General features: G+C 43.5%; 1 protein-coding gene across 2 annotated transcripts in view; it reads right to left on the bottom strand.

Moving 5' to 3' along the window:
- CKS (Nucleotide-diphospho-sugar transferases superfamily protein) overlaps positions 1-12003 on the bottom strand; it is a 108635-nt gene extending 96632 nt beyond the window's left edge. For both annotated transcript variants that reach the window (XM_087701213.1, XM_087701212.1), the window contains exon 1: positions 11559-12003. In XM_087701213.1, coding sequence (XP_087557339.1) covers positions 11559-11810 — 252 coding nt within the window. In that variant the 5' untranslated portion in view covers positions 11811-12003. The remainder of the gene's footprint in view (positions 1-11558) is intronic.
- Between the last annotated feature and the right edge of the window lie 4229 nt (positions 12004-16232).

The following is a 16232-nucleotide window of genomic DNA, read 5'->3' as shown; positions in this document are numbered from 1 at the left end:
ACCTATTTTACAGCTTCATTCCCAACCATACCACTATGTCGAAGTAGCTTGTGTGATTGTGAAGATGCATGGCTACCACCTATAAACTTGAAGTCGAAACTCAAAGTCATCTCCATACACTTAAACTGTTCTTTATAATCCAATAGTTATCATTCTCTTCTTGGACAGAAATCTATCAACTTCATCAAGGAGACGTAGATGCAATTGAAAGAATCATTCAACTACACCCGGCTTGTGTCGTTGTTGTAACTCATAGCAATCCGAGTAAAGCATCTTCAAAACATACATTCTCTTTATATGAACCTGTTTTTCATGCAATGTGCCCTAGCAAGAATATGCTATGTAACAAAACTTCGTGCCCAATCATTCATGATTTGAGAATTATGTAATGACGAATCCATGTTATGCAACCAATCAAACGATGTCCACACAAAAACTATGAATGCACTGAAGAACTGTGCCCAGCCTAACTACATGTGCTTGTGCGTCATGCAAAAATGAAAACAAAAAGACACACACAACGGAAAACAAATTCCTCAAAGACGCTAACTAAAAGTTCAAATTCCTAGCGAAAAACTCCGCCTTTAGGTTCGCAGTGGTGGACGCGCAACATCACGACAACGTTACACTACCCCTACCTGTAATAAGGTGCTTGTACATGTTGACTACTGAAAACACCCAAATAACTGACAAGAAAATGCATAACTCCACCCAAGAGAGCTAATTGAACAACTATAGCCTTAAAACGCTAGTCTAGAGGATGACTTATCTCTAACACCCTACCTTAGAACTTGGACATGGCATAAGGCTTAGGGATCTGGAGTGCTATCAAAGAGCAACCCAAGGAAGCACCTTCATAAACAAATCTACTAGATTATCCTCAATCTTGCAATAAACCACATCAACAGATGCACCAAAGATCTTCTCTTGAATTAAATGGTATTGTATCTCAATGTGCTTCCACCGAGCATGAAACACAGGGTTCTATGCCAAAGCAATGCAACTCTCATTGTCGCAATGAAGTGTCATAGGACCTATCTGTGGGCAACCAAGCTCTTCTAGTAACCTCCGAAACCACATTAACTTCCATGTGGTACTCCACCTCTTTGGAAGAAAGGGCAACTATGGGCTACTTCTCACTACTCCACGAGATAACACTTGCACCCAAAGTAATGCATTATCCTGTCATTGACCTGTGTTGGTCAACATCTCCGTCTTAATCAGAATCCATCCAAGCTGTAAGAACCAAAGGCGAATCTCTAGGATGTGCTAGGTAATGAATACTACCAAGATCGAGGGTCCCCCTCAGGAATCGCAAAATCCTCATAGCAACCTTCCAATGAACCACCTTGGGTTCACTCATGAACCTAGCCAACAAACTTATAGGAAACCACAAATCAGCCAGAGTGTTAAGAAGCCAAATTGAGGACTCAATCAACTACCTGTAGTGGGAAGCATCCGCCACTAGTAAATCTGCATGGGTTGTAGTCTTCCAGTTCAAATCCATCTCAAATGTGGCCAAAAGCTCATACACATACCGCTGCTGGAAGATGAAAATCCCCCTCAAAGTTTGATAAATCTCATGACCTAAAAAGAAATGGAAAAGGCCTACATCTGTCATCTCAAACACCTCATGTAGTGTCTCCTTTGTCTACTAAACCTTCAAGGCAAGATAAGATCATCCACATAAATCACAAATGTGTACCCTCCAGCTAAGGTGTGGACATATAACTGGGGATTAGAAGCGCAACGCCGATACCCTAACTTTCCTTGGAGGAACGAGTCTATCCTCTCATTCCAAGCACGTGCAGCCTATTTAAGGCCGTAAAGGGCCTTCTTCAACCTGTACACTATCCATCTGATTAGGAAAGCCAGGAGGCTGCTCAACATAGATCTCCTCCTTTAAATCACCGTTAAGAAAGACAAACTTCACATCAAGTTGATAAACCGGCCATCTTCTATGGCTGGCTAAGGCAAGAATGGCCCTAATGGTAGCTATCGGAGCTATAGGTGCAAAGATGTCGTGGAAATCCACCCCTTGCCGCTGTGCGAAGCCCTTTGCAACAATCTGTACTTTGTGCTTATCCAAAGTGCCATCACTGTGATATTTGGTCTTAAAGACCCATTTAACACCAATCACCTTCATATAAACAAGCCTAGGCACAAGATCCCAAGTGCCATTCCACTCAATAGTATCCAACTCCTGCTCCATGGCCTTCCTTCTTCCAATGTTGTGACTGCAAAGTCTCCTTCACGAAGATGGGCTCCCCATCCTACATTGCACAAGTCATCAAACAATACTTAGTATAAACAATCTTGGTAGAATGTGGTTGGTTCCTCCGAGAATGCCATGGGCCATCCTGTGGCGGCTGCGCTCCTCAAGGACTCCCTCAATCCTTAAATCAAGGAGTGTATCACGAGCCCAATGAGGACAGGTAAATCTGGTGGTGAAGTAATCTCCTCCTCTACTAAGGGTGGAACTTCAATAGGCAAAGGTTCCAAAGGCGCTAGAGCAGGTGCCCAACTCTCACCTAGATCTCTAAGAATGGGATGCACCCCCCTCTGCAACTGAAAACTCCACAAACTGAATACCTCAGCTCGTATCCACCTCCCACGAAGCAGGATCATAAAGCATGTAACCTTGGGACTACAAGCTATATCCCACGAACACCTGTTTCTTAGAAGCCAGCTCAAACGTGTCACTCTTCTTCTTTGGGATGTAAACATAGGCATCACACCAAATACCTTGAAATGAAAGACCACGATCGAGGTAGGGGATCAATTAAGGATGTGGACAATGGTGGCCACTACTTCGGCCCATAGACACTGAGGTATCTGCTGATGCTCCATCATAGTTTGTGCCATCTCAATCACACTACAATTCTTTTCCTCCAATATGCCATTCTCCTAAGGGGTATTCATGTTGGCAAGCTCTTGGTGAAGCCATGATCTACACAAAAATGAGTTAGCTCTTAGGAGACAAACTCCCCTCCCTTGTTAAAATGCAAAGTCTTGAGTCTCCTGCCAGGCCTCTTCTCTTCAAAGATCAACTAATGTGAGAATATGCTTTGGACTCCAAGGCCAAGAAAAAAACCCATGTCATCCTGCTAAAATCATTAACAATTAGCATAAAATACAAACTCCCCTTAAGAAATTCCACCCTCATAGGTCCACATAAGTCAATAAACAAGCTCCAAGGACTCCTTAGCCCGTTGTGAAGCCTTGTTGAGAATAGCATCTCTATGTTGCTAGCCACTAATGCAAGATACACATGGCTGATGGCTCACCTCAATCTCTAGCAACCCACAAAATAGCTAACCACGAGCTGCCTTCCAAAGGTACTCGTGGTTGAGGTGGCCAAACTAAACATGCCAAAGCTCAGTCTAAGTTTATGAAGAAAGAAGAAAAGAGGAAAAGGCAGAAGAAGACCACATCTTGTAGACTCCACTCTCCTCATGTCTCGCACAAAGAACCCATCGAGATACGTCGTTAAGAACTCGAAAGGAGTCTTTATCAAACTCAACTATCAAACCAAGAGCACATTTCTTGCTCACTAACAGCAAATGATACTCCAGACCCAACACATAGAGCACCTCCGATGTGTAATCACTGCCTTGCCCATCTGAAATCAACTACATATCACCCTTGCCTTTGATGGGGACCAAAAAACTATCACCTATAAGGATTTGCCCATGCATCGGATGCATACAAGCAATCCCATCTGAAGGAGTCATGTGACGGAAAGAACCATTGTCCACAATCCACTCAAAAGACTGTGGGGCCATCATTGCTACATCAATGGCCGTCAAAGAAACATCCTCTATCGCCTCCAAATGGAGAAAGGCAACTGATGAAGGAGCAATCACAACTCCTAAGTCCTTTATAGTCTTCTCCTTCTTGGTATCCTTTGTTGAGAAATCCTTCACCTGCAGTTTGCATTTTTGCGTTTCAGCGTTTTGCGTTTAGGGTTTGCAGCCCCAAAAAGGGGTGCCATCCTAGACTGACTATGTCTATTTATAGGCCGCTCTCTCATTCATTCCTCCCGGCTAATTCATTCAGTCCGTCACCTCTTCTCTCCAGCCTCTCCACTACCCTCACACCCCTTTAGGAGAACATTGCGGTTCATGGTTCGTGGCTGTCTTCATCATCTTCCTTGTGTTACGACGCCCTAGTTCCCTTGTATCACATTCACTCCATGATTCAGAACTTCATCATTCCATTCATCAGAGTTTCTTCTCTCTTCTCTTCTCTTCTCCATGTTTGCCGAGTTCACTCTGTGTTCCTCCCCGCCAACCCTATTGTCTCGCTGGTACGTCGTCTTTTGACATGGTATCAGAGTTGGATCTACTCAAACAGCGGCAAAGATCCTCCACTCCAGTGAAGGCAAAGACCAGTGGCGGGTTCAGCATCCACTTCTCTTCTTCTTCCGCTACATCAACATCTCGTTTTTGCAGATTTTGGATCTACCCACACCCCGTTCGCGGAGGACATCTCAGCAGAAGTTGTCCAATACTGTCTCCATCAATTGGCGCCTGATTTCCAGCCCTCTTCACACAGCTTGGAGCTGATTCCAGCCAAGCGACTATTGTTCCTGTGCAAACCTGCTGCCGTACAGCCTGCCACGTCATCACAGCTGCGTTTTTAGTCTTTCTCTCTCCTCACCTGCATTTTTCTATTGGTTACAACCTCTTACTGCTGGTCATATCCTCCTCCCACTGGCAGCTCACTTCCAGCCCTTCCACTACCCTCCCACCCCTTGTGGCGGACATTGCGGTTTGTGCTTCACACTACCCTCACACCACTTTAGGCAGACATTGCAGTTCATGGTTCATGGTGGCTGACCTCTTCCTTCTTCAGCAAGGCACACTGGTATCCATGGCTTCTTTACCAATAGATGACCAGACTAATGGGTGCTCCTACTGTGGCATCACCGGACACACCACCGATGCTTACCGACTTCAAACTTTGTTCCCCACCCCTCCGGAGTACATGCATCTTCCACCAGGCACTCCTTGTGCCACCTCTCCTTTCTGGGCCACAAAGATCGTTCTACATCGGCTATCAGAGTACTATGCTCAAGGCAATAAGACCCATCCGATGCGCACTAAGTCCTTTTGAGCACATGGAAGATCGATTGGTGCTACAACCTCCTGGAGATCGTCACAATGCCAGCGGCGGTCTTCTCCCACCTATTTTCGAGTGCAGTGGCTACCATGGCCCGCGGTTCTGCAGTCCGCTCCATCAAGAGACAGCGATTGTTTGATACTGTCTCCTCGTCAGTCTGCTCCTTCAAGAGACAGTGGCTGCTCAACTCCTTCCTCTTCTTCGGCTACCCAGTCCGCTCCAATGAGAGACAGCGACTGTTGCCCACCTCTTGCTCATTCTGAGCCCAACCCATCCCTACCCTCGACTACTCAGGTTCGAGAGGCCACCTCTGGAAGCTCTTCAACACCCCAGATACCTTCTTCGGCACGACCGGCGGCACTTCCTCCGTCATCAAACATTTCAAAGTCCATGATCCATTAGTTTTTGGATTCCCTATCTACTTCAGAGGGGGATGTTATTTCTTTGCCCTCAGAGGGAGCATCTACTTCTTCAACTTCAGCAGGGCCCACCTCAAAGGGGGAACCTACTCCACATGAAGTTCTTCACCCATCCTCTACTTTCTTGGGGTGGTTGTCTTTAACTAGTTATCTCTTCTACTGATACCTAGAATCTTCAGGTACCACCTAGATCAAGACCTCGAAGGTTCAACTATGACTGGTGACGAGGCCTTCGTATTCCTTCCAGCATGGATGCACAAAGCTAGTAGCTTCTCTCTCGAGGTTGAGTTTCGGGTTCTCCAGTTCACTTTGTCTACTATTCTTTACTGCAAGTTCCCTTTCCGATGGAAATCTTGGAACTTAGGGGTCCTCTACATCTTCTTTCTCCTCTTCTCTTCTTGCCTTGGTCACTTGGTCAGCATGGAGCCACCTCTCAAGATCGAGTACGGGCATATCCTTATGGTTCTCAACTCCACACAAAGTCTGACATTCCTCCTATGCATTGCATGTTTTCATCATCTTTGTACTAGGGCGCTTGGGCAAGTGAACAATTTCCCCACGAGGGACACTGTCCAAGTGGCACCTGCTGCCTACGCATTGTATCTCCACCTTACTCTTCTCGTTCCCCTTTTTGGGCTTGAGAGGCAGTGTTGAGAAACCCTTCACCCTTCACCTGCAATTTGCGTTTTTTGCGTTTAGGATTTGCATTTCGGATTTACAACCCCAAAAAGGGACCCCATCCTAGACTGACTATGCTATTTATAGGCCACTCTCTCATTCATTCCTCACGGCTGATTCATTCAGTCCATCACCTCTTCTCTCCAGCCTCTCCGCTACCCTCACACCCCTTCAAGAGGACATTGCGGTTCGTGGTTCGTAGTTGTCTTCATCATCTTCCTTGTGCTACGGCACCCTTGTTCCCTTGTATCACATTCACTCCATGATTCAAAACTTCATCATTCCATTCATCAAATTTTCTTCTCTCTTCTATTCTCTTTTCCATGTTTGCCGAGTTCACTACGTGTTCCTCCCCGCCAACCCTACTGTCTTGCTAGTACGTCATCTTCCGACAATCCTTCTTGTCCTTGTCAGGATAATCTTTCTTCCAATGACTTATCTTGCCGCAAATGTGGCAAGTAGACTCCTTGGCTTTGTTCTATTTAGACTTCTCATCCTTCTTTTTCTTGTTCTTCCACTTCCATTGGAAAGACTCTCCAATCAAAGCCTCCGACTTAAGACTATCCTAACCTTTGAGTTGTTTCTCTTGGTCCAAGACCATAGAAACCAACTCCTCCCACTTAAGGGTCTTTGTCTGCCCTGAAGCAATCAAGGCATAATAGAATGCACTGAATCAGGGCACTAATTAAGATAGAAGAGTTATCATCATGTTCTCCAAGGTAATCGCCTTCCCTGCATTCTAGACCTACATCTACAATTGCCAAAGCTTATTGACATGCTCCCGCATAAAAAAAGACTTGTTGGGACTCAAAGTCCTCATCTAAACCTCCAATGGCACCCGCTTTATTATGGTCATCTGATTGTACATTTGATCTAGCTCAACCATATCTCTCGAGCCACGATTAAATGTTTGATGTGAGAAATGACGCTCAAGTGCAAGAGAGGAGGAAAGAACGGATGCGGACATTCAATTTGTACCAATGTGCTTGTACCTTCATTAACTCAGCTTTCTCACCTACAAAAAGCTTGTAGCCATCACAAGCTATAGGATGGTCGATAGCCTCGATCACGAGCTCAGTCAAATCATAAGACTCCAATATGGCAAGCATCATTACGCACCAAATGTGGTAATTTTCCCCATCAAGCTTCTGATCCAAAGGAAGAGCCAGCAACACAAGGACATTACGGTCCATAATAGCTTGAAACCCCATATCAATTTCAATCGACATTGTAAATGGAATGACTTGCATAAAAACAAGAGCATCCCCCTCTAACTCTGTGCACGATGCCAGGCTAGGGTTTCCTCCACTCATCCTCAAAGAGGTTCACCCATCGGACATGATGAAAACTCAAAATCTGCTTCAAAAGGCTGAAAACGCAGCCTTTTCTCCTTAACCACAGCAAGAAACTACAAAAAATAGAAACTTCACTCTTCCATACTATACATGTTCACCTCAGCCTCCAAAGGCTGAAAACACAAACTTTGCAAAGAATCCTCCCAATGAAGTCTACCCATGATCAATCAGCCCTTCTACACTGTTCCGATAACATGTCAGAGTGTAGGAAATGCGGAAGCATACGGACAAGAGTGAAACATGAGAAGAGGGAGAGAGAAAAGAGACAGAAGAACACAGAAATTTACACTCAATGAATGCTGAAATGAAGAGGATAGATATACAAGGGGCTATTGAAACCAACCTTCCTTCTTGGAGAGGGTGGTAATTCCTTGATTAAGCACTTAATTACAGCAATCAGCAAATAAACATAAATTGAAATGCACAATTTACCTTAATAATCTTGGACAATAGACACCCAATTGGCCCCAAAACTAGCACTCCTTTTGGTATTTCTTTAACTTTAATTGCTAATGGATTGAGTACAAGTTGAGATTCTGCAATCTCCTTTGCTGTACATACAATCCGCAAGCAATTTAGATCAATTGCCTCTTGATTTTCACCCAAGAATTGCACAAATGGAACCACCAACTGGCCAAATGTTGCCCCAATTCACAATGGAAGGCTTGCATCTGAAATCCCTATCAATTCCACAAATTTCAGGTACTGATTTCAATGTATGACGTCTTCTCCTCTTGGTACATGTCCCAAGGTAGCTGCCAAACCCTAATTTCTGCAAAAATTTAGGACTTACACCAGAGATCTCTCTATTGTCCACCAAATTTAGCTGAGATCTGCTCAAAATGGCTGAGAAATGCTAAGATCTCTTGGGAATGGATTGGAGACAATGAAAGAAAGCCAAGATAAGAGAGAAATCTGATTTTCTTCGCAAGAAAACCCTAAATTTTGCCTGTTGTCTGCTCCAACCTGCATTTAATGCAGTCACCTATCAAACACCTCCAAAATGCTGTCACCTGATCAACAATGTTGTTACCAGCCCTTGGAAGGTGACTCCTTGCTGTCCCCTACCTACAAAGGTCCTCCAGATGGCTGTTTTCTGCAGCAAACTGTTCTTCTCTAATCAAAAAATGGACCAAGAGCTCTCTCTCTCTCTCTCTCTCTCTCTCTCTCTCTCTCTCTCTCAAGCTATAAACTAACCAAATGGTTGAAACCCAACCCCAAAGACGTTTTCTAAGTTTGCATGGCCATTTTTGCCAACAAGTGGTAACTTTCCAAATCCATTTTTCAGCATTATCCAACCATTTAATTAACTTTCAGAATTAAACAATCCTAAAAATTAATATCAGCCCTTTTGACCCTGCCCAAAATTAAATGTGCCCAAAAATTAATTGATTAATGCTAGTCCCTAGTGTCACCTCCAATGCTTATTGGCCAAATAACTATCCTAGGGTCAAAATTGACACCAACTCACCCCCAAAGCCATAGCATAGCTTATCACAACTTTTGCCTTTGACACCCACTCCATCCTCGGGGTCCTTGGCCTATTACCATGAAATAATTGCCATATGCATCACATGTGCTAAATAACCTTGCACATTTGATTAATAACTTAATCAAATGTCATCAACAAAATTAAAGCATCTCAAAATTTCACATCCCCATGAGAACTGTCAAAGTATCTCCCAGAGCTCGTCAAGGATTTGCTTAAAGGGCAAGGTTGGACTATTTAGAGACTTTTGCTCCAACACCCCGATGTCTACTAGTCGGGCTATCTTGACTCTTCTAATCCGCCATCGTTGGTTACTCTATCAAATGAACATAAAGTCCACCTTCCTAAATGGCATCTTACACAAGCAGATTTAGGTTGGCCAACCTCCAAGCTTCCTTGTGCTTGGAAAGCAAGACCATGTCTATCGCTTACGAAAGATTCTTTACGGCCTCGAGCAAGCTCCCAAGGCTTGGCACCAATGTATGAACAAGTTCTTTCTTCAAAGTAGTTACCATCGATCGGATCATGACCCCAACCTTTACTATGGATTGGAGGGTCAAGAGTGTGTCTCAATCATTCTCTACGTGGATGATCTAATCATTAATTATAGCTAGGCACACACAAGAGATGAACTATACACGAGAGATTTTGAGCCAAGGGTTTAATATGATAGATTGGGTATCCTCCATTTCTTGCTTGAATTCGAGATCTATCAATCTACACATGATATTTTTATTTCTTAGCACAACTATATATCCAAGCTTCTCTCAAAGTTTGGTATGGATACATGTAAGCCCATTTCATGCCCCATGGAGTACGTCCAAGTTATCTATTGCACGTGATCCCTTACCCGATGCTAACCATTACAGGTGTCTTGTTGACTCATTCATATGAGACCAGATGTTTCTTAGGTGGTGGCACTCGTCTTCTTTCATGAATCATAGACTCCATTGCAAGCTCACTAGAGAGCCACAATGTATGTTGTACGCTATCTACAAGGGACTCAATCCTTCACGCTCATCTACGGAGAGGAACCACTCTTGCAAGTTGGAGTGACTCTGATTGGGCTAAAGATGTAGATACACAACGCTCCACTATACATCTCTCTCTCTTTTTTTTTTGTGAAGTACATCTCTCTCTCTCTCTCTCTCTCTCTCTCTCTCTCTCTCTCTCTCTCATACACACACATCAGGAGCTATCTCTTGGAGCAGCAAGAAGCAACCTACCATGGCTTTATCTTCGATGAAGACTGAGTATAAAGCCCTTTGCTCTACTGCACAAAAGGTGAAGCAATGGTCTACTATCACATAGATGACAATGCAGCAAATCTTTTTCTAAAGCCTTTCTCTCAAGTTTCTATGCTCCATCACATGAGATTGTTAGGCCCTTAGACACTCTCCATGATCTAAGAGGGGGTGGTAGCATCCTTGTGTATTTCATGCAAGTCATCTCCTAGTTGTAAGCTTTGTCAAAGTCTAACGGAGACATAGGAGTTCCCATAGCCCATGCATTTTAGTTTCTAGCCCTTGCACTTTAGTGCATTTCAATTTTACTGTGCTCTAGTGTGTTCACACTGCTAGTCAATGAATTGGTTCCATTGCATTTTACTTTTAGCTAGTTCTTGGATCAGCTCCATTGATTGCAGCCGTCTGCATCAGATTTGGGGGCGGGGGGCGGGGGGTGGGTGAGGGGCAGGAAGGGTTCCATTGATTGCAGCCGTCTGCATCAGATTGGCCAGAGGACTACACAGCCCCTCTCACCTCAAAAGGTTTCTGGAAGCAACAGAGATTTGAGAGCTTCAAGAAAGAAACCAAGCTGAGTCACTAACATGTTCTGCTTGGACATGCAGATGTGATCAAGGCCATCACACTCAACAAAGGAATTCCAAGCATTGCCTTCTGGAACAAGCAGAAATCTACATGAGAAGGAATAGTTAAAAGGTTCTAGGGCCAACTATGGGACCCATGGTTTGGAAGATGGTATACACGAAAGGAATGGTATACACACAAGGAATGCAACCTGCCGCATAACGAAGATCTAGACTGAAAGACTTGGGATGACTTCAAAGCACTCTTCATGGATCACTTTCCTCCAGAAAAGTATACTGTAGTCAAATAGCACTAGCTCAATCGGAAGGTATGGGCAGCAACAATTGAAGTTTTGGAGATGAATATTTATTACTATAGTGATAGTCTTATGAAGGACATGGAAGGTATGGTTCCTTGAAAGGTACAATAACAATTTAATCGATATTATTTTCTTCCAAGAAAAGCGTGTCTAGGCCATCTACACCCCTAGAAAAAAATTGCTAACTATAGGAAATGAAATGCTTATGGATCAGATCCAGTATAAGCCTAAGCAAGAGATGGGTCCTATCTCAAATCCGACCAAGACACTGAAGAAAACAGGCTAATGAGAGGAATGAGCTTTCATAAATTGAGACTAAAGGACAATATCAAAATGTGTGTGTGTGTGTGTGTGTGTGAGACGCACCTGGATCATGGGTTTGCCGAGAATGAGAGCCAGGGGCTTGCCTTCGAAACGAGAGGATGCGTATCGAGCAGGGATAATGCCTACCACTCTGCTTCGAGGGCGGCAGTACAGAGCCCTTCTCGCCAGAAGAGCAGCTGCAGCTCCCGCTGCTCCCAGCAGCAATGCACCAATCAGCCACGACTTGCCCTTCCACATCCCACCAGCATCACCAACTCCATCTCCTCCTTCGGGAAGGGACCAAGACTTAGCCATCTCTCTCTCTCTCTCTCTCTCTCTCTCTCTCTCTCTCTCTCTCTCCTGTGTTCACTGTTGCTATTTTAGGTGAGAAAAAGGTGGCAGGCGTTCAGTTGCTTAAGATCCACTCTCCTGCAATCAATTCAGTGCTTTCGCCATACACGAGACACTTTGGAACGTTCTTTTGGGCTTTACAAAGACGGCTTTCAAATGAGAGTGTTATTGTTGTTTGTTCTTTGCTTGTTTGCAAAGACTGCCTTTTCATGTGAGAGATTGTTATTGTTTTTTGTTTTTGGTTTAGCTAGGAGATGACTCAAAGCAGTCGCACACATTGCTTTGGATGTATCCGGGGCAATCCAATGTGCCACTCTGGAATGCCCAAGGACCTGTACGTGTCCAAACCTAAAAAAAGCTCTCATTTAATTGGATAACTAAAATGGAGATATCCATCACCTTTGCGATCCTAGTGTGAAAACCATTTGTTCGGTTCTTTACACACAATATGTGGATAGTATTATTAAGAATATGGGGGGGGAACCATTTGTTTGGTTCTTTACACACACTGTGTGGATAGTATTATTACCAAAATGTGGTTGGCCCACTAGTTAGAGCTTGAGAATGTGGGGGGTATTGCTAGAGGTTCAAATCAAGTTAGATGGATGTTTCTCTTTCCATAAATGAGCCTTAGTCACTTTGTGACTTGGACAAAGATATATGCCTTGAGTGAGGGAGATTCCCCACCCAAAAGAGCAAGCTATTGTGATTCTAGCAACGAGTCTCTAAGTTGAATTGCAAGAGTTTGTCAAACTCTAGCTAGTTACGCATTGCCTTGGACAAACAAGGTAGTGCAAAAATAACAGGAGCATTGTTTTAGATCACAATTGGTCCCACGTTTTTTTAGTAACAAACACATAAGTTGTTTGAAGGAAAGAATGTTTATGTTGTATAATGTATCATGTGTGTTTCGTGTAAGCAAAAGATATCACAAGGTGTATATTTATGTATATCTGAGAAAATGTGCATCAAGAGCAATAATATTGAGGGAAACAACTTGACTAAAGGTGTAGGTTTTTATGGTGCTAAATTACTTCACATGGCCTTTCCTCAATGCCCTTGATCCTTACAACACTAGGAGAAACGACTTCTTACTCGTAGGAAGAGACATTATGTTGAAGTTAACTATTCCCAACATCCTGAAGATGCATCCATAACATGTCAAAATTTTCATTGCTAGGTAGTTCTAATCTATATTATCTTATAATCGATGGATTTCACGAACTTAGAACCAAACTACATAGCATGCATAGTATGCTCTCAAACCTTCTCTTTTTCTCTTTTGAATTCAATAATAATAAAACAAATAATCAATCATATTATTCTAGATGAGATTCTCTCTCCAAATTTGTGGACCTCACTGGAGGTAGGTGCGCCAATTTTCCATGTTTAGTACTTTCACACTTAACAAAAGAGGTCACTTGCCAAACTGAGTACTCTCTCACATAGACTACACTACAAAGAAGGGGTGCATAATTAGCATTAGCGGAGGGTGGAGAGAAGAAATAGAAACAGAGTGATCAACATTAGTAGGATTAAACTCCTGGACCCAACCATGTGCCTAAGAGAGAGGGTACCCAATGGAGATTCCTCTCTCTCTCTCTCTCTCTCTCTCTCTCTCTCTCTCTCTCTCTCTCTCTCTCTCTCTCTCTCTCTCTCTCTCTCTCTCTCTCTCTGTGTGTGTGTGTGTGTGTGTGTGTGTGTGTGTGTGTGTGTGTGTGTGTGTGTGTGTGTGTGTGTGTGTGTGTGTGTGTGTGTGTGTGTGTGTGTGTGTGTGTGTGTGTGTGTGTGTGTGTGTGTGTGTGTGTGTGTGTGTGTGTGTGTGTGTGTGTGTGTGTGAGTAGATGCTCTTGCTCTTCCTATTAATATGGCTATTGTTAATGAGATTGCCCATCTATCCCACCCATGTGCCTAGAGAGAGGGTACCCAATGGAGATTTCCCTCCCTCCCTCTCTCTCGCTCTTCCTATTAATCTGGCTACTATTAATGAGATTACCCATCTATCTATCATCTACTATCCAATGAGATTCCAAGGCCAGCTTCATGTTGTCCACAATGGTAGCCTCGTCTACTCCATCACCTTCTTTACTCATGCTTTACCTCCTACTTTTCCTATTGATGAAGTTGTTGCCAATGGGGTTAAAGGTAGATATCCATCTAGTGTTCCAATGAAGGTGAGATGAAGGCCTTCTTCTTGAGGAGGCTGATGTTGATATGAAGCACACGTAACTAATTATGGTGGGTTGGTCAAATTGGTACTATAAAAAATGTTGTTTGAGCAAATTGGCACTGTCACACACATGAAGCATTGGTAGACCTATCGTAATGAGTCGTTTTTGTAGGCATCCATAGTGAAAAGTGGTTTAAATATGGTTTTCACTATGACAAAGAGCACAAATGCAACACTGTGAATACACTTGCCTCACCATATTGTGAGACATGTTGCAAGTCTTTGAATTACCATAGTTTGAGATAAAAACACACCCCATAGTAATTAGGAAAAGTGGTGTTCAACTATGGTTATTCCAAAAGTGCCTTTCCACATATAAAGTTGCTTAGCATGAATGATGCCCACATAGCCATGGCTAGTCATGTTCACATTATATGAGACTTTGTAATATTGTAGCTATTTCAAGATGCTTTAAGTATCGATCGCAACGGTAAGGTGGTGCTTCTTGTCATGGCTAATGCCATGGTCAACAACATTTATGGTGGTAGACCACATCGACCTGGTGTTGGCACTCTCCTTGAGCCCTAACTCCCAAATAATCTATGCTTCTTGCCCTAGCAATGCTTTCTTCTTAAAGAGGATGATGTTGAGGTCTACCTCAACTTGTCTACAAATGGCAACTTCCTATCTTCCATCATCTTCTTGCTCGACCTTGGCTCCTTGCTCCCCCTATTGATGCAGCTACTCATGCATGCTCCATCATTTTCTTGCTTGGCCTCCATCTCTTGCTCTTCTTGCAATGCAACCACTAATAGGATTGAAGGTAGATATCACAAATAGAATGTAGATCTTACTCTTTCCATTGAGAAGATGCAGCAAATTGCAACTTCCTTACCTCCACCATCTTCTTGCTCAAGCTTCCCCTCCCACTATTCCTGCAAATGCAACTACTATTGATGGGATTGAAGGTAGATATGTATCTACTCTTTGATGAAGGATTTCTCTGCGTGAGCTTAATGTTGAGGTCTACTTGAGCTTTTTGGCAATGGGAGTTGAAAAACCTTAGGTGTGTTTTTAAAAAAAAAGCTTTACATTAAGTAGACCTCAACATACCTACACCCCGATTTGGTATCGCACATGAAGGGGGATTAAGGGGGGGGATGCATTTTTAAAGGTTGAAAAACCTTAGGTGTGTTTTTAAAAAAAAAGCTTTACACAAAGCCCATTGATGGACTATCGCGCCACCACCCCTTGATCCTATCAAACATCATCATCCAGTTCATTGCACATTACAAATGAAGCTTCCATGCCACCATCCACCTCGGATCAATCTAGCCTTGAAACTACACATCGAATCAATGAAAGGGAGAGAGTACTCCAAATTTGGCTCAGTATCCGAAAGGAAGAACCAATATTAACCTTTGCAAAGGCTATATAAGGTAGCCTTAGCTTAGCATTAGACGAATGCTATTTTACCATGTGCATCAATTGTTGCCTCACACACACACACACACACTGTTGGGGGTAAAGGCGCCTCCGCCGTACCGCCCCGTGTATTACTACACTGACAGTACCCGCCACTGCACACTGCAGGTGGTGGGCGCCCGTCACGTCACTTTATTCTTTATTTTTTTAGTGACAGTTTGAATAAAGGAAGGCCCGGTCACACATTGTGACTATTGGAGTTCCCATTTCTTGTCTCTCTCTTTTCTTGCTCTTGCTCTCCCGCGATAGCTCGCGTGCAAGCTTCATGTGCGATATGTATCTACACCCCGATTTGGTATCGCACATGAAGGGGGATTAAGGGGGGGGATGCATTTTTAAAGGTTGAAAAACCTTAGGTGTGTTTTTAAAAAAAAAGCTTTACACAAAGCCCATTGATGGACTATCGCGCCACCACCCCTTGATCCTATCAAACATCATCATCCAGTTCATTGCACATTACAAATGAAGCTTCCATGCCACCATCCACCTCGGATCAATCTAGCCTTGAAACTACACATCGAATCAATGAAAGGGAGAGAGTACTCCAAATTTGGCTCAGTATCCGAAAGGAAGAACCAATATTAACCTTTGCAAAGGCTATATAAGGTAGCCTTAGCTTAGCATTAGACGAATGCTATTTTACCATGTGCATCAATTGTTGCCTCACACACACACACACACACTGTTGGGGGTAAAGGCGCCTCCGCCGTACCGCCCCGTGTATTACTACA

This window comes from Lygodium microphyllum, chromosome 20, assembly GCF_053477565.2.
Source record: "Lygodium microphyllum isolate KBCC chromosome 20, Lygodium_microphyllum_v1.1.10, whole genome shotgun sequence".
Taxonomy (NCBI): domain Eukaryota; kingdom Viridiplantae; phylum Streptophyta; class Polypodiopsida; order Schizaeales; family Lygodiaceae; genus Lygodium; species Lygodium microphyllum.
This window is presented reverse-complemented; position numbering and strand designations above follow the sequence as displayed.